Raw genomic sequence first — 19,918 nt, forward strand, 5'->3', positions numbered from 1 at the left:
TTTTATGATGCCCCCCCTCCAGAATAATCCATACTGGATACAGAAGTGCATTTATTATGATTATATATAGACAAGAGACCTTGTGTGAGCCACCTGCAATTTGTCACGACCGCCACAGCACTTCACTCATAATCTAAATTTACAGTAAAGTGTCATCGTGATGTATCTTAGCTCAGCAGACCTTCACTTGGCGGTTTATGTTTGCTGAGTTGAGACAGCACGGTCGTCCAGCTCGTTTCCACACACCCCACAAGCTTGTAAACTGCTTTGGTTTAAACGCCATACTGCACAAAAATAATTATTTTGCTGTATTTAATTTCCACTCAGGATGCAGATTTTTTTTTAAATGCACTTTTCAGTGATTAATTCAGGTTCACTTTGCAAGGCCTTCAATATAAATTCGACCGGTTACATTTTTATGAACGTGATAGCGAAAAGCAACAAGTGCAACAGAGCGTCCAAGCATGTAAGCATTATTTCACTCAAGGATAACTTACAGTAAGGGGCTAATAGCGCAGCTGCCCCCGGCCCATATTTAAACAGAAGCTCGGTAAAATCAATGGCATTAGATTGTAAATTCCTCCTCTGCAATGATGTTGACACGTTCATGTGCAATATTCCGCTTGCAAGCTCAGTCAGAGTTTTCAATCCCTTGCATCCAAAATCAAACTTGTGTTTGTTGGTTAAGATTTTTAAAAAGCGGTCCACAGTTGGCCAGAAGTCCAAGTCCGGGGTGAAGAGCGGGTCAGCGCGTCTAACTGATATGAAAATGTCGCCCCTTTGGAAGAAGGGGGCACGCCTTGTTGTTTAACAAAGACTGTCAATGGGTAAGATTAATCAGAAACAAAATGGAAACTGTGTCAGTTTGGGGTCAGGCACAAGTTATCTCTGTTTGGGGGGGAGTGAAGACAGAAAAGGGGGCACTCGGGAGGGAGAAAAAAGGGACGATGGGGAGTAAGGAAACGCGTTGGGATATTTCTCAAGTTTGGGCTTCTTGTTTGTGCATGCAGAGGCCTTGTTGATGCCGACAGGGTGTCTCGGTGAAGATTTGGAGCATCTTGGAGGAAATTGTTGAAGGAAATTGATTCACCTCCACGATGGACAGGCAGCAGGGCGGACTGCACGTGATGCCTGATGGCCAGCAACAAGGTCAGAAACTTTGATCTATACAAAAGAAGACATTTTGGGCTCATTGCTGTATATTTTTACAATACGTGGGAATTGTTTTTTTTAACACGACTGGGGAAAAATCCCCCCCCCAAATAAAAATAGCAGCATAAATTAAGGAAAATCATTATTATTTTACCTTGTAGTCAGGCAAAAACCTTTAGCACAAGCTACTTTAAATCTGTATTATTATTATTATTATTATTATTATTATTATTATTATTATTATTATTATTACTGCTGTTTGGGCACATGTCCTATTTTCAATCGGAACCTTGAAGTGTTTGCACAACGTATTTTTTTACCTCTTATTGAATATTGTAAATGTGGGCTAGATATATATGAATATATAAATATATATAATTTACATTTGGCTTATGTTATTACATATGGCAAAGGGAAAGCCACTGGCAGACCAAAGACACAATGCATTTATTTTTCGCCCATTTTGTCTCCTTAGTGTGTTTTGTGCGTTTCCCAGTGCTGTCCTTCGTCTTTGTCAGAGAGCAAAACATCCCCAGCGCTTTGTTTTGCAGCCGATTGTGTTGCCACATAGATGCTGCATGTTTGCAATTGTTTCTTGGGGAGCCTTTCAGAATACATTTGTCCAATCAGTGTGACAATATTTCTTTGAAGACAATTGTCTTCCATGCTTCAAATAGTGTTTATTGATGAGTTGAGAGATATGCAAGGACATCAGAATCATCTGATTCGTATCGGCGTGGGTTGCCTCGTTGTTGCAGCTTGGACAGAGGCAAAATGAAAGGTATTTTTTTTTTTGCGTACGTGCAATCGTGCGAGGTGTTTTGTGTATTTTTATAACCGCTGGTGCGGTTCAATGCAGGCTGGTCTGTGCAAGTCATTGTCCGTGAAGGTTTTGGTGATGGTAGAGTATAAATGTTGATTCAACACTCGTGCTTGTAAGTTCAGCAGCATTTTGCAAACCTGCACACAGCCAGCATGCATATTCATAATCACAAATCTGTGTTCAAATGAAAGTATATTTCTGAATCGATTCTTGTACTTTGGACTTTTTTTCTCTCTTTTCCACGCGAAGCCTCGCCCCCATAAGTTTGACGCCGTGCAGTCAACAAGAATCTTGATTGGTTTTGCTTTTCTATAATGAGATTTCACAAGGAAAAGAGCTACGTAAGCCAGTCCGGAGAGGTTCTGCTGGTGCCAGTGCCATGCTTTCCATTGGTTCCTGTTTACATGATGCCCGCAGGAGGCGCGCTGATTGGTGGCCGCGCTCACGTGACCACACAACTTTGTACATTTGACAGCGAGTAGGAGGGTTTTGTGGAGATCAGAAAAACGACAGCGCGATAAAAATTAGTATTGTTGCACTTCACAAATTAATGACCATGAGTTCCTACTTGATAAACTCCAACTATATCGAGCCGTCCTTTCCTCCATGCGACGAATACCAGCAGGGCGGATACATCCCCAACCCGGGGGACTACTACGAGCGGCCAAAAGACACGGGCTTCCCCCAGCATGAAGAGCCATCCTACCCCAGGTCCAACTACACGGAACCGGGCTACGATTACACCAACGTCCCCACCGCTGGACTGGAGGATTTCAACGACGGCCACCACTCCACGGCGCAGCCGCAAACGCTCGCTCAAAATCACGGACCGCGCCTCGCGTCGGCCCCGGATGGCGGAGCGGGGGCCATTAAGGACTGCAGCCTCGCCGGGGAGGTCTACCCCGGCGCGGTGAAGGGCAAAGAGCCGGTGGTGTATCCCTGGATGAAAAAGGTCCACGTTAGCACCGGTGAGTTGTCATCGCGGTTCACGCGTACGTACGTACGCACGCACGCGTGGAGGAGCCAGCGCTGGTTGCAGGCAGCCACTTTGCAGCTGCAATTTACGACTATGGAGCAGCGGGGTCGGTAATTAAGGACCCTCGTAAATTTTATTGCCTGTGTTCGTCTGTCGGGGCTCATGCGCCTTTGTTGCTTTTTAAACCCAAACTACCTCCTCCACTGGAATGAAGCCAAAGTGTAATATCCGATTCCCGCAGTTTAGTTAATCTTTCTTAAGCGTCAGCTGTCCCCGGATGCTTGTGCGTCCGTGCGTGCGGGCGTGCATGCGTAAAACATGCAAGCAAGTACGGTCCACGCAACTGGAGGGTGCTTTATTGCTTTCTGGAGAGAATCTCGGAATTATGTGTTAACACCTGCCTGTTTGCCTGCATGTGTGCGACCCCCCCCTCTTCTTCCTCCTCCCTTCAACCTCTACCTCAGTCAATGCCAGTTACGCCGGAGGAGTGCCCAAGAGGTCCCGCACTGCCTACACCCGCCAGCAGGCTCTGGAGCTGGAAAAGGAATTCCATTTCAACCGCTACCTGACGCGGCGCAGGCGGGTGGAGATAGCGCACACAATGTGCTTGTCCGAGCGCCAGGTGAAGATCTGGTTTCAGAACCGCCGCATGAAGTGGAAGAAGGAGCACAAGCTTCCCAATACTAAGATCCGCTCCAATTCGGCCTCCTCGTCCTCCTCCACGTCGTCGTCTTCTTCTGGGGCCCAACAACAGCAGATGAAAACAGGCCAGCAGCTCGTGCCCACACCGTGCACAGTTGGTTTATAGTGCACAGCCCACCCCGTGTTAAATAAAACCCCAAACAAGACTGAGATGGCAAAGAACACAAGTGGAAATAGAAGGAAAGGACCCAGTGAATATTTTGGTGTATTTTGCCCTTCGTCCCCTTCCACTCTGCGGTCGTCTTTCGCTTCTTCACATAAGCTTGAATTATTTTTTTTAATCCCACAACGGCGACTGAAGGGTTCATATAATTGCTTCTTTTTTTTTGGTATTTTTATTTTTTTACGAATGAAGGATAACGCACAGTCACATGGATCAAAAAAAACAAAAAAACATCTTGCATTTCAGTTAGAAATGGCCGAATGGGTGAGGCTTGAATCCTTTCCTTTTGGATGGTTTATTTGTATTATTTGTATTTTTTTCAATTTCCACGAAGAAATTTTAATATACTTGAAGGTTATGAATTAAAAAGCATTTCTTTAGGAGTTTCATTGTAGTCACGGTGTGTGTGTTCGAGTGCTGAATGTATAGTCCAGGTGACCTACCCATATTGTAATGTAAATATATCGACAAATCATGATTGAAGGCACAACGAGGATTGCATTTCTACAGGTAGAGACTTTTTGGTTGTTAGTTCGTGCGCTCTTCAATATTTGCTTCGTGCTCGTGCGTCTCACGTGTTGTTCTAAACTGTGAATATACATTCGTGGTTGTGCCGTCTCACTAGTGACCCCTGTGCTGTAGTGTAGACTGAATATGTCCTTGTGAAATAAATGTTCACTTGTAATGCTGGGGATGACTTTTGATTGTTATTCGAAATGGCGGATTAGCGCGCAACACGTAGCCACAAAAGCCGTGCGTAAAAGGCGATGTTTTTTTTCCTTCCGAGTCTGTTTTTATATTAATATGGTGTTATTTGTACAAAAAAACATATATTTTTAGGTATTATGTTAAAAATAATTTGAGATGATTTTGACAAATTGCGATTACAGTGTGTCGTTTTTTTAATTTTATAATACAAAGAAAAGAACAACCCAGTAGCGTTTATTGCTATGTTCAAAGTCAGATTTAATTTTGAGACGCCTCCTCCTGTGTTTTTTTTTTCTTCCTTTTACTAAACGTGCTCGGCTGTAATTTAAAACCTCAGCACTCACAAAGTGCTTTCCCAAAGGCTTGTCACAAGCTTGACTTTTGACACCTTAGACGCAGACCGAAATTGTCAACTGCATCAGATTGTTTTCCCTCGCCATTACAAGGCGACCTCAGCCAGCCTCAGTGCACCCGAGTGTGAGTGTTGGTCACTACCTGCTACATCCAAACAATGACGGGTTCAACTAAGGGACACGGCCGATTCTGACCAATCGCCGGTCCACAGCCCTTCTTGTGACCCCTGACCTCTCGACACATACAATGTTCAGACCATACATCAGCGCTGAGACCCCCGAGAGTCTTTTCTTTGCGTTTTAGATTGACCCCGAGACCGCACTGTGGACAAAAAAAAAAAAAAAAGAAGTCACTTTTGAAGGTGTGAACCTCGGCCATGAATTCATCCAAAGAGACACCCCAGTCAGTTTGGGACAAAGGGGGAGAAAGGTGTTGCTTTTGTACGAGACAACCGATGTTTTTCTAGTGATTAGTGGGCACGAATTACTTTTTTTTTTTTTTTTTTTGAATCCCTGAAATATTTTGCGTCATGCCTGATGGTGTGTTTTTATGATTTATCTTCACTGCAGTTGTCCTAAAAACTGCTCCGCCAGCAGCACATACATGCATGAAGACTGCAAAAAAAAAAAATGGCGGTGAGCGTGAGTGACACCGATTTTGCGCAGACCACGAAGAAGTCCAATTACAATCTTCAAGTCATTTGCCAATAGAGGTCACTTCCAAAGTGCTGAAATTTTAATTTGCCCATTCGCATGGCTCGTTGAATAATGAATGGGCCGGGGTTAGAAATAGATGTGAAAATGTGCCTTATTTTCATTTCATGTGATCTCTTCAGGGCGTGCGTCACATCTCCTCTGCTCCACACTGACCGTCATGGCTTGTGAGTAGTTTGAAGCCTTTTTTTTTTTTAGATTTGAAATTTAAAACCTATTTTAATAAAAGTAGAATGGAACTGTAAATTTGGCTCGAATCAAAGATCCTTATAACATTTGATAACTTTGAGTGACCTGATATTGAATCACGATTTGAACTACAGTGAATAATAATAATGTACGTTGACTTGATCCAATATTTATACAAGGCAATCAACATTTAAAAGCACACGTGAAATTTCCCCGTGTATTTGATTTAGCAGCAGTATAAAAGCAACTGCATGCAATGCATTTGAAAGCTGTCAGGACAACTTCAAATGAAAGGTCCATTCAAAAAGAAAACAATGGACCGCATTGCCTTGTTAATCGTTAACAGAGTGCACTCGAGGCTTAACTTAGCTAGTTCGCCGCTATTTCTGCAGAGTTATTTTGCTCCCCTTTTAAATTTCAATATCTCTGAAAACTGTTGATGGTTCAAAATAAAAAAGAGACTGGATCCAACGCTACAAATCAATTTTATTATGCAAAAAACAAAAAGAAACCAGAAATTCAATTATTCTTGATGTTGACCCGGAGTGCTTGCAGAGTGGACTATCTTCGCTTTAGCTGCCTGTTAAGAGCCGCATGTCAACATTGCGAAAAGATATGCTTCTTGTTCTTCTGGCCATCGTCCAAGGGATCTTTGAACCCACCCTTGCTGACATGATAAGAACCTTTGCTTAACTCAAAAACACCTCCCCAATAAGATATACAGTAAGAAGCTAGCTGCTAAAATGGGACAAAAATGCTGTATAGGAGACGGAGTTTGCTTTTCGTCCCAGTCCGCACTTGAATCTCTTCAGCCCGGGTCACGGGAAAGTTCACGTAGAGTGACGAAAGGTGAGACAAAAATCTCAGCCCGTCCACGCCAAGTTAATCCTTGTGAAAAAAATCCATCTGTAAAAAGAAAAAAAATATTAAAAGACACATACCGGTTAACAGCTTTTCCGTGCGTAAAAGTTACATTTCTGCCGTGCGTAAAAGTCAACTCTCCCGCTCGTAAGAGTAACTTTTACGCCCCCGTTCTAGCCTTTTAAAAGTTTACCGCTCAAGTTTGGGAACACAAAAGGTTGGGCTCCGGGGTGGGGAGGGAGTGTGCAGGGGATGTTGTCCACGAGTGATTAATTGTTGTGGTGGCATTTTTCCACGCCCGCTTCTCGGTGTTGACTGAAAACAAGCGCCAAACGGTGCCGAGCAAAGAGAGAGAGAACGAGGTAGCGAGCGAGAGAGAGAGAGAGAGGCTCTTCCGGCCATGTTGGCAACGTTTTGGGCATTCCGGGCGCCAGATAGTTCCCATGGCGCGCGAGTGGCGCACTCCGTCGATGCTGGCAGCCAACCAAATGATTTTCTTTTTTCCACCCAATATGTAGTGTTTGCCTCCGAAGTGATTAGTATTATGAGCTGCATCCAAATTGAACAGCCGCCACAGTGGAAGGGGGCGACACTGAGTTTCCTAAATCCACACTTGAGAGTCATGAATGATCCATGCGAACATGTTCTTCAAATCCGGCGTGAAGGATCAGACTACTTTTAGTATGACACACAAAAAGGAAAGTAATTCAAGAGCAGCACTTCTTCAACAGTGGCCCAGTGCGCGTGGAAATCCCAAACGCGTGTGACAGAATCCTGCTTTGTATCGCATCTCAGTGTGTCCGTTAATGATTCACTGACTTAAATAAAAGGCATTTGAGTCACGTGACACTGCTCCATGTTATGGTTGAGGCGAGCAAACCGGAGCAACGATGCGGCCATATGATGCTCATTACAACCTCACTTTCCACGAAGGGAGACCTGGCTGGGTAGCTCGCGTTTATTGCGTGGAGAGGAGAAGCAAAAAAAAAAAAAAAAAAGGAAAAGAGGCGCAATCAAATAGGAGAAACGCTCCCGTTTTTTGTCGTGTGTGTGTGTGTGTACACGGCTGTCACGGACGGATATGTTTTTCCACGCGTAGAGAGCCTGAGCTTTGGGAGGATGGATTTTATTTTGAGGCATTTCCGCCAATTGTTCCTTTCTGTGGTGAATTATTGCAGCGTGAGGCACAGGTCAGTATAAAGGGAGATTTTTAGGCCAATTATATATATTTATAAGATCTGATTTAGCCTTATTTGCAAATGTAGGTCACGTGTGAAACATTGTCTTGAATGGTTGTCACTTTAAATTCAATACATTTGTCCAATCATTTGGAATTTAAATTTATTTTTCTGTTTTGAAAAAAAAATAGCTTGGCAAATTAGTGGATAATTTGCACCAACACAATATTTTATTACAATACTGCAGTGGAAACCCAAAGAATATTTGCGCCTAAACGCTCCATCAAGGTGATTTCCGTAAGGAATCAAATCCCGCATTCAAAAAGTAGGTGAACGCTGTGGGGTTGTGTCGTTCCACAGGGGGGGGAACGAGGCTATAATGGAAGACGGAGTGCCACGCAGGACGGCTCGGCCGCGCTGAGGTCACGGCGCTCCGGCGTGATTTATGGGCGCGGGGACTTGGGGAAGATGGTGCTCCGCAGCTAATGACTATTCGATCCGTTTGTGGGGGAAAATGCTTACCGGCCGAGAGGGAAACAACAAACAGCATATTTGCATAAGCTATTTTCATCTTCTTGCTTGGATTACTAAACAGAGAGACGACGAGATTTCATTCAGGTTTGTAGATATTAGTTTCATTTTTTTTAACCCAAAAGGGCTATTTTATTAAAGCTGCATTTGTAACTAATATTTTTTTAAATGAATATATTTTGAAAAAATAAATGGAATGATTTATTACAAAATTGTCTTGCTATTCCGTCTTTCCCAAAATATGACTATTTGTCCAATAACAATAATAATAAAAGAATAAAAATATTGCAGAAAATAAATGCTTATCATAATTCCCCTTCTCTGTTGCAGAAATCCGGGCCCATAGAGCCACCTCACTCGCACAACTACTCCGGTAAGTCTATATTCGTCTTTATTGATTTATCTTGTGATGGCTGCTTATTCCATATTTTTTTGAAATAATAAGTAGCACGCCCACCAAAGGCCTGACAGAAGCAGTGTGTGACTTTTCTTTGGATGTGCAACACCAGCAGGCCGGGAGCAATAATTCCTTCTCTTCCACTTGTCTGCGAGGTGTAATTTGTCACTATAAACGTGACGAGGAAGGCTCTTGGAGCGCTGCCTCGCTCCTTTCAAAAAGCCATTTCGACTCCAGCCATGTGCACGTGTGTTACATATTTATATATTTTCTACATCTGTTTAGCGGCCTTTTTCCTTCGGCTAGTGTTTTTCCCCCCACCTCGATGACATTTAACCTCCTTTATACTGGCATTAAAAATAAGAGAATCAGCAGTTTGAACACAGCACAAAGAGGTCAATAATTAAGCCGAGGTGGCTAAAAAAAAAAAAATCCTCACGCGTGAATTTTTTGGCCCACTCACCATCCCACGCGTATTTTCGACTTTTTTTTGGGGGGGGGGAGTAAAGCTGACAAGACAGTTTTCTTTCTCTTAAAGAAAAAAAAGACAACATTACCACGCAGAGGGATTCCCCCTGCACGCGCTCTCTTCCTTCCCCTCTTCTGCTCCACGCTGAGTGGCCTCACTTGCTAGTACATCCAAGTGTGATTTCAAACACGATCTCAAAATATTTCAGATTCATTTCGCTAATTTTCCTCCAAAATGATACCGAGAGGCAGTAAATAAAAAAAAATGAATAAGGATCTTCTCGCATCCTGTTTGTGATTGTGTTCCTTTTCTCTGCCTCTTCTCTCGCTCTCTTTCTCTCTCTCTCTCCCTCATTTGGTTGGGGGAGGAGGAGGAGGAGAGGCAGCCACTTGATTTGAACTGCCTTTCCAAGGCGCTACTTCATTTGCATAATTTTTCTTGTCTATGGTGTGACGCTGCGGTTCGGGCCAGTTCACTGGTGTCCGCACGATCACGCAAGAAGTCCGGTCCAGCTTCGCAGCCCCGCGCACAGGCTGCGTGCATGCGTGCTTTTATTATTACTATGGAGAAGCATTGCTTCCCAATGGCATGAAGATAAATTCAGCCCTTGAAGCCAGATAAGAGTTATCTAGCTGACCCGCCTGCTTTCGTAATCTCCATGTACACATCCACGTCGAGTGGGGAAGACACGAGAAGGGTGGAAGAAAGGGAAGAGGAGAGGAAAAAAAAGCAGAGAGCTTCTCTCTCTCTCTCTCTCTCTTCCTCGAGTCTTCTTGTTGTGGTTGCCGCCTGCACGCATGGCGCTTGCTGCTTGCTGCTGCAGCCCCCTGCCCCTGCCTCCTCAACTTTCCTCTGGATTACTACTTTGATCGATTTCGTCGCTGAATGAGAAAATATTGCTCGGTGCTCTGCATTGGTCGTCAGAGGTTAAGGTAAGCAGGCCAGGAATAGGCTGCCTCGGTTCTAAATGGCCGAGTTTGTGTGTCGCGAGTGGTGATTTATCACCGTATGACTTAGATCTCGGTTCAGGAAGAGTTCACACACTCGCAGATTTCTCTTTACGTGGAAGGAGCACACGGCAGCGCGCAAGACCAAGCCTGACTCCGTGCAGTCGCTCTTTTGGGATTAATGCACAGTTTGGCCACGCGATTTGTTTTGAGGAGAAATCGGCCAAGTCTTCTCGGGCTTGCAGATGCAGTCGAGATTACTTTTGCTTTAATTATTCGCTCAGTGGAGCCCATTTTGAGCAGATTTACTGGCTTGCCACGCAACGGTTGCGCCAATGTATTTTTATTGTATTTTTTTCTGCTCAGAAACTTTTTAGTAGTTTCATTTTGTTTTAAAACAAAATCTGTTGTAATTAATGTGGCTTCGTGATTACTTGACTCGTACAAAAGGAATAAAATGTAAGGTTGCATTTAGATAATGACTCATAAATTAGCATAAAAACAAAGGATTCGTTTATTGTTATTATTAATATTGTTTTTAGCTAATATATATATTTTTTTTAGTACGGCCCACTTTATGTTTGGCGTTTCAACTGAGAAAACAATTTAAAAAATCACGGTAGTTCATTTGTACGATTTTTCTTTTGTAATGTTTTGATTTGTTTATTATCATACATCAGTTCGTATTGTTTAGTATTCCTAATAGAATTTTTGTTTCACCTTAATGGCGTTTCACGTTAGTTGTAGGCCCCAATTTATTTTGCGGTGTAGGTGCTTAATAGCGATTGTGGCCGGTTGTTCCGAGCTCGGTCCAGTGACACTGGCGTGCCAACAGGATGGTCAGCCGCCTCGTCAACACCATCAGCTGCCATTATTATGGGTCAGGACAGCAAAAGTTCACATTCTGGTCCTGAAGATGCACGAATGTCCACCCGGTTTTTCAGGTTTTATTTCAAGACGGAAGGGAATGTGCTTTTTTTTTTTTAACGCATGGCTGAGAAACGTCGCAGACAAGAAAAATTGATCTAACTCAACACGTAAATCTATTACACCCTTGGAATGAAATTTTAAAAGTGAATTTGGAGCGTTTCTAATAAGAGCGGTGTCTTAAAATGACATTCTCTTTCTTGTTAAGTCCCCCAATTGATTTGGCAATGTGAAGTCTTTTTGAGCGCATGTTGCTTAGCACAGATGGTAATAGAAGGTTGGCCGGTGCAAGCCAGAAGGTAAACGGTAATAGCGCGCACAAGCGGCAGGCCGTATCTCGCCTATAGTGCGCAGTGTCAGGCCCGCATTGAAAAGTAAGATGGATCGCCACCATTTCGTCTCCTCACAGTGCTTGTTGTAACCCCAGGTTCACCCGAGGAGGCCATTGGCGGAGAGGCGTCACGTGACCACGGGGTGCCAATGTTCTTCTACAAGGGTGTCAAGACCCTGTCACTTTGTGAAATAAATATTGGGAAACGGCGAGATGCAAAAGGCAACCTACTACGACAGCTCGGCAATTTACAGTGGCTACCCGTATCAAAGCGCAAATGGCTTCAGTTATGATGCCAATCAGGTCCAATATCCCCGCGCCTCTCATGTGGAAAGTGACTACCATCGACCCGCCTGCTCCCTGCAGTCTCCTGACGGCTCGGTGGCTCCTCTGCACAAGCCGCTGGAGATGCAGGCGGAGAACTGCGACGGCGCCACCGCCGCGCCGTCCAAGGCGCGTCATCCCGAGGGCAGCCCTCCACCCTCGCGCTCCCCCTCCGATACCGGCCAGAACAACGGCAGTGCGCAGCCCAGCGCCAAGAGCGGCTCGCCGTCGTCGGGCGCCCGCGGCAAGCAGATCTTCCCCTGGATGAAGGAGTCCCGCCAGAACACCAAGCAGAAACCCGCAAATAGCGCCACTTCAGGTACAACACACGCAACCCTGCACTATGAAATTGACGTTAGGGAGGGAAGAGGAGGGGTGGCCGGGGGGGGGGGGGTGTCAAAACACACATCATATAATACTCCCACTGTGAAGGCCACAGCAAGCGGAGGGAATGTTCCCACTTCTTCCCCGTGCCTTCAATGTCACATAGAGGGAAATTTTACATGCGACTCGAGGAAGCACGGAGGGGAATAATCAACACCTCTGAGTAGTTCTGTTAACGGCGTCCAAATTCCGTATGGATAGGACAAATAGGGGATTTGAAAGACCCCACCCCACCCCCTTAGCGCAGACTAAATAAGGCCATGCTTTGGGACTCCATCCCACCATTTGCTTGCTGCCCCCTTAACCTGCAAATGACCTTTGCCTACTGTAAACAATACACATGCACTGATCACATAGCGTCCCCAACGTGTCAACAAACACACTAACATGAGCCAGTTGTCCAAGCAGCAAACCATGCGATGCCCATGTTCTTAACCGGAGCAGCACATCATCATAATTTGGTTTTCATGTACGTCTCCGTCTGCCGATAAATTTACGAGCTCCTCGCGGAGGTTATGTCATCCCACCGACCCTCTGCTGCATGTTTGACTCGACAGGTAGTAAAATTTACTATGTGCTGTTGGCCGCCTGCCATTAAACTCCAAGTATGCCTTGCTTTGCTGAAGTCACACTGCAAGAAGGGGCAGGCAGGCTTATCTGTGAAGTTGTGCACACAATGAGAAATGTGCCTGAGGCGTGTGCTACTGTGTGACTGAGGAGGGAGCGAGGGACACCCTGAAAGAGACACTGGCCTACTATTCTTGAGTTGTATTTGCAGAGACGTTTTTTTTTTTTTTTTTTCAAGTCAGAAGTCAAAAAGTTGTTTTCATCACATGTGCGGACATGAATTGAAGTTACACCAACTGTAATTACGCCCTTCGAGTTGACACTGACAGGCAGGTGCTCATTTTTTGTGGTTAACATGTCAAACTGCATTGAGGCGTATTCCTATAATGCTTATGCTGCAAATCATAGGTATCAAACCTGAGGCACGGGGGTTAGATCCGGCCCGCCAAATCCTTATACGCGGCCCGGGGGGGGAAATGTTAAAAAGAAACCATGTGGCCCACTATATGGCTTTGATATATGGAATGTTTTGTATTTATACAGTCATGCTCCATTCATTTCCACCCAAATTGATTTATTTCTGACTGAGCAGTTTTAAGAGTGTTGTGATGTCCATGTTGACCTAATGTTGTGGCCCGTGAGTGTATTTATCCAGCTAGCAAACACACACTCCTGTAGTTTTGTTATCAGCTGTGTTCTGCTTTCACTCTCACTATCCTGCCTGTAATGGATTACTGATTGACACCCTCCTCCTCCTCCTCCTCCTCCTCCATCCCCTCACAGTGGAGAGTTGCCCGGGAGACAAGAGTCCTCCTGGGTCGGCCGCCTCCAAGAGGGCCAGGACGGCTTACACCAGCGCCCAGCTCGTGGAGCTGGAGAAGGAGTTCCACTTTAACCGCTACCTTTGCAGACCTCGGAGGGTGGAGATGGCCAACCTGCTCAACCTGACAGAAAGACAGATCAAAATCTGGTTCCAGAACCGCAGGATGAAATACAAGAAGGATCAGAAGGGTGTGGGGATGATGCCTTCCCCCGGGGGGCAGTCCCCTCGCAGTCCAGTGGGCCCCCCTTCGGGTGGAGGATACCTCAGCTCTATGCATTCGCTCGTAAACAGTGTTCCTTATGAGTCCCAGTCGCCGACGTCGTACAATAAGAATCATCAAAACGCGTACGGCATGGCCACGTCATACCCCCCCTCCGGTCTGAACAACTCCCACAAGAGGTATCCCGACTCGGCCACGCCCGAGTATGACGCGCACCCCCTGCAGGGGGGCAACTACGGCACGCACATGCAAGGCAGCCCCGTTTATGGAGGTTACGTGGAACCCATGGCCAACTCCGGGGCTTCCGTTTTTGGGCTCACGCACCTCCCGCACCCCCCGCACCCGCCGTCCTCCAACATGGACTACAATGGAGCAATCACGATGGGCAACAGTCAGCAGCACCACGGAGTGTGCGATCCCACGCCCACGTACACAGACCTTACACCGCAATACTCTCAGGGAAGAATCCAGGAGGCGCCCAAACTGACTCATCTGTAGCGGTGCGCGGCCAGTATCACTCCGCTCATTGTCTAGAAGCCACCTCCGGACCGCATCACCGTCTTTTCTTTGTATGCGTGCACACTGCGTCTACCATTTCAAACTCGCGCTCTCTTTTTTTCCCCTCTAGGTTTCTTTTAGTTTGATGTGTGAAGTAGCGTATAGAATAAATAATCTTTTTTTTTTTTTTCTTAAAAAGACATTTCGGAGGGCTCGAGGAGAACGTCGAGAGCCAATGCCTATTTAATCTATTTTTAAATGTTTTTTCAAATTCAAACAGGGTATTATGAAACATGTTATTCGTTTTGTTTTTTTTGTTTTTAAATGTGAGCTTATTTATCTGCATTTGAAGTTTTTTTTTTTAAATGCATTTTGTTGCACTTGTGAAAGGATCCATATGGCATACGTGAAAGAAATGCATTTGTCAGAAATAAGGGTATACAAGGTTAGGATACATCCCTTTTTGCTTGATTTGTTCTATTTGGACATTCTGATGTTATTTATTTTTGTTTAGTGTTAAAAGTATTCTGGTATTATTTGACACCCTAGCGATAAGCTCACTGGGTTCACCCCCCCCCCCCCCAACTCCCATTTTCAACTTATCTCCACTTCCACCCTTCTTCTTCGATTAAATATTTTGTGTTTATTAATTTTCGTACAGAATGTAAAATCAATCAGTCGACGCAATAAGGGTGGAAGGAAGGATACACTTTAGTCGTTTCGTTATTGAACAGATAAAACACGACAAACCCCTTTCATACATTCCATGCTGCTCCAGTTCGAAGAAGTAAATAAAACAATAGAAATACAATCAAAGCATATTTGTTTTAATTCATACAAATTAATTCACATCAGAATGCATATTTATTTTTTATTGAAAAAAAAAACGGAATATGAATTGTTACACATTCGCCAAGCAAAGTAGTCCGTAAAAAAATCCACTCGTAATTAAATGCGCAGCAAATTATCTTCGTGTACAAAAATTTTGCATAAATATCGTTCCGAAAAATAACAGGGACTGGCGGTTACATGCAAAACAGAAAAAAAGCTGCATAATTTATTTCCCTCTCTTCCCGATGAGACGTGAAGAAAACTCTCGGGTGGCCTTCTTCCCTCCTCTCATCTCATCCGCGTGGGCACATCCATAATAATAAAAATGTCAGGCGCTGGACCCTTCAGCAAGGCCCTGCAAGTAGACAACAATATAAATGAGAAATCGTTGGAAAACTAATGTCCCTGAATATGTTTCGAGTCGGTCAAATGTGGTCAGAGAGGATACGAGCACCGTGTGAATTCGTAGCAAAAACTCCAAATGCATCGTTAGGATGATGGCTAAAGGGAATTAAATTACAGTTAGAATTTGTTTTAACCGTTTCAAATGAAAAAGATTTGGGGTCAAATCAACGAGTATTACTTTTTTTAAAAAAATGTTGCTTCCAAATAGAGAATGTAAGCCCATTTTTTTGCTCTTAAAAAAAAGAATTGCATTCTCACATAGTGCTTCCCCAAAACATTTTTTTATTGTGCAAATATATTTTTTAAATCCTCGACCATGTCACCCCCACTAAAAAAAATCATATTCAATCTGAATATGATTGATATAACAGGGCATTAGCAGCCATGACATATGGTGAGCAGGGAAACCTGGAACAATTGAACCATGGTGTGTCAAAGCTGGTCTTGTGCATCCACATGCATTCGCACAAGGCACTGATTTGACCCATATGTGCCACCTTGGCTCCATTTAAATCAAAAGTATAAACCCTTTTTTGCAATATATTCACATCCGTGTGATAAATTATCAAATCGCTCTTGTTGAAATACGTGTAGGCTCACCAGAAGAAGAAAAAAAAGCCTCCACCCACTCCTTTGGTTACACAAAGCCTGTGCGTAATTCCAAACTTCCCTATGGCAACCTTCCCCACAGTAAAGTGCTTCGAAAAATATCTCCATGTAAGTTTCTAAATCACGTAGAGATCAGACCGATCAAATCCAGGTGAATACATTGTCGATACTCACCCGTGGTGTGTTCACTTGCCTTCCCCCCGCAAGGAAATACGCACTCGCCTTGTCCGACCGATTCTTATTTATCTTTGAAAACATCCCTCCAGCGACAGCTCGGGCTAGAAGGAGCAGAAAATGGTTCTAATCTGAGCGACCAGTGTTTCTCGCCGCTTCCTGGCTGCATTTGATCCGGGGGAGAGTTAGAAGCCTTAAATGTGTTGTGAGGGCACCGAGCTGTCAGACCTTTTGGCGAGTAAGATTGATCGCGCGCAGGCTTCCAGCACTCTTTGTTTGGTATATAAGCAACAAACTGAGAGAGACCTACACCACTTCTTCCTCTCTCGTATACTCACCAAGTCATATTTTTCTTTCGATGGAAATATAGCACGGTGTGTTTAAAGGGGATGGAAGCATTCCAAAAAAATGTGGCTTTCACAGATGACTTTGGAAGGACAATAAAGCAAAGTCGCAGCAGGGGAGAGACGTTCAGTAATAACGGAGCAAATTATTCGTTTTTAATGACCATTTTGGCCATTACTTTTACAGCTTGAAAGTACACTGTGGACGCCTTTATTGCATTTAAAGGCATTTAAAAAGCGCTAATAGTACAAACAAAAATGAGGTTGGCTGCAAAAGGAGCTATCGCACATCTGTTTAACATCGTGTTTGCACAAAGGTCAAAATGTGATTTTGTGTCAAAATGTGAGTGTGCATATTTTAAAAAAAATGGTTGAGATGTTGTTATGGTGCGTACTGGCCTACATTTTTTTTTTTTTTTTTTTTTGCCGCTCGTCTTCATGTATTTCTCCATAGACGTCAGACGTACAGGATTCACTGAAGAAGTCTTAATAGCAGTTTTGGGGTATGTTGAATGTGTGAGCGTGTGCGTGTGCGTGTGCGCGCGGGTGTTGGGGGCGTTCTCGCCTGACATCCTCAAACAATACGAGAAAGAGGAGCGCACGAATCCGCGCGCCCTAAGCTTTGGGGTCCTTCCTTGTAATAGTGAGAGTCATCCATTCTTAAAAACACACTTTTTTTCGGGTGGGGGTCTCTTCTCAGAGTGGCGCGCGGTCGGGAGGATAAAGATGTAAATAAAAGTGGCACGGCTGAGTGAGGCAGCAGCAGCAGCAGCAGACTTTTTGGATCAATCAGGCAGTCAGTGGCTTCTTTTGATTAAAGCCCAAATTGTCATTGGGCAGAGGTAATCATGTGACAGGCAACTCGGTCCAATTTCAACCTTGTCTCCATGAATTCAATAGTTTCATAGTAGCTCGGTCTCCACACGGCCGTAATCAGAGAAATAGGAAGAGGAAGCCATCACAGGAGATTTTTGAATGATTTTCGTCTTCGCTTGGCCATTGAGTTCGTCGACAATAACGCGTGCAAACTTTCCTGGGCTCGCAGGGAGAGGAGATGAATTACGAATTCGAGCGAGAGAGCGGATTTATCAATAGTCAGCCGTCGCTTGCTGAGTGCCTGACATCTTTCCCCCCTGTCGCTGATTCATTTCAAAGTTCATCAATCAAGAGCTCGACACTGATTCCTCCTCCCTTCGAGCAGACCATCCCCAGCCTCAACCCGGGCAGCCATCCGCGCCACGGCCGCCCGAGACACAGCCCCGACGGATGCAGCCCGCTGCCCACCGCCTCATTGCCTCCGGAGTACCCGTGGATGCGGGAGAAGAAAGCCTCCAAGCGGAACCACCTGCCCACGTCCACCGCAACCACTTTATCTACTAATGGGCCCGTTTGCTTCTCCCCAAAAGGTGGGTTATGTTATTATTTGCTTTTTTTTTTTTTTTTTTTTTAGGAGGGAGACATTTATATGATTGTTTAAATGCGATGCTAGTATTTTAGTGGGTCGTGGGGAAGCTTGCAGAAAAAGTTTGCTTAAAGTTTGCTCTGATTTATTCCCCCGGTCACACTTTTGATGTGTGACAGTAATGAAGAGTGATGGAGTTCCGTTGCCGTGGAGGGCACTTGCAGCATTCATTAGTGTCCCACTCCCTGCGTGGAGCTTCTTTTTATATATATATTTTTTAAGTGTTTACGTCCACGCTCATGCTAGATAAAAACAGGCGAGACATTATAGATTTTTTTTTAGCCAATATCTTAGCGTGGATTTTGTTTTTCTCCAGCCACTCTTATCGCATATATTATGGCCCCTTGTGTAACGGTTCCTTCCCGGTTCTGCAGGCTCGCCTGAGGTCGCAGAAAGCGGAGGGATAAGCGGCGGCTCCCGCCGGCTGAGGACGGCCTACACTAACACGCAGCTGCTGGAGCTGGAGAAGGAATTCCACTTCAACAAGTATTTGTGCCGACCCAGGAGGGTGGAGATCGCGGCCCTGCTCGATCTGACCGAGCGGCAAGTCAAAGTGTGGTTCCAGAACCGGCGTATGAAACACAAGCGGCAGACGCAAAGCAAGGAGAACCACAACGGGGACGCGGGCAAGGGAGCCGGCGGCGGGGAGGACGGAATGCACAGCGACGATGATGACGAGGGCCCCCCGTATGAGCAAAGCGGGGCCCTGCTGGAGAGAGACACTTTCTCCTTTCACAACAACAATCTGGAATCCACGCAGCAGGTTCACAATAGCAGCTCGGCGAGCTTTGCTGCTGCACCGCTGAACAGCAATGAGAAAAATCTGAAACATTTTCCCAACCCGTCACCCACTGTTCCGGGCTGCGTGTCAACAATGGGCCCAGGCTCGGCATCCGTGCCGGACAATGGCGACAGTCCCCCAGCTTTGGATGTTTCTATACACGACTTCCAAGCTTTCTCGTCGGATTCCTGCTTGCAACTCTCCGACGCTGCCTCGCCGAGCTTGTCTGAATCGCTGGACAGTCCCGTGGACATTGCTGCAGATACTTTCTATTTTTTCTCGGAATCTCTAACAACAATCGACCTGCAAAATCTCAATTATTAACACCAATCAATCACGACTAGTTTTTCTTTTCGGGCTTAACTCACGTCTTTGTATATTCGGCGCACATTTTATGGGACGGTAAGGATGAACGTAAATCACGGATGAGGACTGTAACGACCACAACAAATTGATCTTTTTTTTTTTTTTCGGACGGAGGGTGAAAACTGTTATGGGAGTGTGTGTGAAAATTCAACAATATCCGGCCTATATGGAAACTGGTCATTTTTATTTTTGTATAGCTTCCAATGTCTTGACTATTTTTGTTAGAATACAATTAACTTGCTACAATCTTTTGTTTCGTGTTTTGAGTCTTATTAATGTCGCTTTATCAATTAATTAATTAATTATTGTAGAAAATGCGCACTATAATACAATAGTGGAGATTATGCAAATTGAACAACAGGTTGGTAATGAATATAAATAGTCGAACTGGTGCTGAAGTGTGTGTGTGTGTGTGTGTGTGTATATATATATATATATATATATATATATATATATATATATATATATATATATATATATATATATATATATATATATATATATATATATATATATATATATATATATATATATATATATATATATATAATATACATGAAATACAAAATATTTTTCACATTGAAAAACATTTGGATTTTGCATGGCCAAGCTCTTGACACGGTGCATGCTGCAAGCAAACAGCCGAGCCATGTTTGCCTCCAGGACCTAATAAATCACCGCGGTGGCATGAATGGGACGAACATTAAGG

At 44.4% G+C, this 19,918-nt stretch overlaps 3 protein-coding genes across 7 annotated transcripts; all 3 read left to right on the top strand.

Moving 5' to 3' along the window:
* The first annotated feature begins 1,024 nt into the window (after positions 1 to 1,024).
* hoxa3a (homeobox A3a) lies at positions 1,025 to 15,609 on the top strand. Of its 5 annotated transcripts, XM_085900404.1 has the most exons (5): positions 1,025 to 1,149; positions 5,714 to 5,758; positions 8,681 to 8,723; positions 11,518 to 12,064; positions 13,480 to 15,609. In XM_085900404.1, the coding sequence occupies exons 4-5, from the start codon at positions 11,635 to 11,637 to the stop codon at positions 14,235 to 14,237; spliced, it is 1,188 nt and encodes a 395-aa protein (XP_085756530.1). In that variant the 5' UTR covers positions 1,025 to 1,149; positions 5,714 to 5,758; positions 8,681 to 8,723; positions 11,518 to 11,634; the 3' UTR covers positions 14,238 to 15,609. The 5 variants fall into 5 exon arrangements, with proteins under 5 accessions (XP_085756530.1, XP_085756531.1, XP_085756527.1 ...); XM_085900405.1 differs by lacking the exons at positions 1,025 to 1,149; positions 5,714 to 5,758 and adding an exon at positions 6,851 to 8,437; XM_085900401.1 differs by lacking the exons at positions 1,025 to 1,149; positions 5,714 to 5,758; positions 8,681 to 8,723 and adding an exon at positions 9,881 to 10,148.
* On the top strand, positions 2,440 to 4,483 carry hoxa4a (homeobox A4a). Its single transcript, XM_085900409.1, has 2 exons — positions 2,440 to 2,943; positions 3,416 to 4,483. The coding sequence occupies exons 1-2, from the start codon at positions 2,526 to 2,528 to the stop codon at positions 3,757 to 3,759; spliced, it is 762 nt and encodes a 253-aa protein (XP_085756535.1). The 5' UTR covers positions 2,440 to 2,525; the 3' UTR covers positions 3,760 to 4,483.
* A 1,664-nt stretch (positions 15,610 to 17,273) lies between the features above and the next one.
* Positions 17,274 to 19,451, top strand: LOC147040801 (homeobox protein Hox-A2a-like). The gene is made up of 2 exons (XM_085900578.1): positions 17,274 to 18,006; positions 18,437 to 19,451. Exons 1-2 carry the CDS (start codon positions 17,655 to 17,657, stop codon positions 19,165 to 19,167), a joined length of 1,083 nt encoding a protein of 360 aa, XP_085756704.1. The 5' UTR covers positions 17,274 to 17,654; the 3' UTR covers positions 19,168 to 19,451.
* The last annotated feature ends 467 nt before the right edge of the window (positions 19,452 to 19,918 follow it).

Source organism: Syngnathus leptorhynchus, chromosome 20 (assembly GCF_054491065.1).
Source record: "Syngnathus leptorhynchus isolate UIUO chromosome 20, UIUO_Slep, whole genome shotgun sequence".
Taxonomy (NCBI): Eukaryota; Metazoa; Chordata; class Actinopteri; order Syngnathiformes; family Syngnathidae; genus Syngnathus; species Syngnathus leptorhynchus.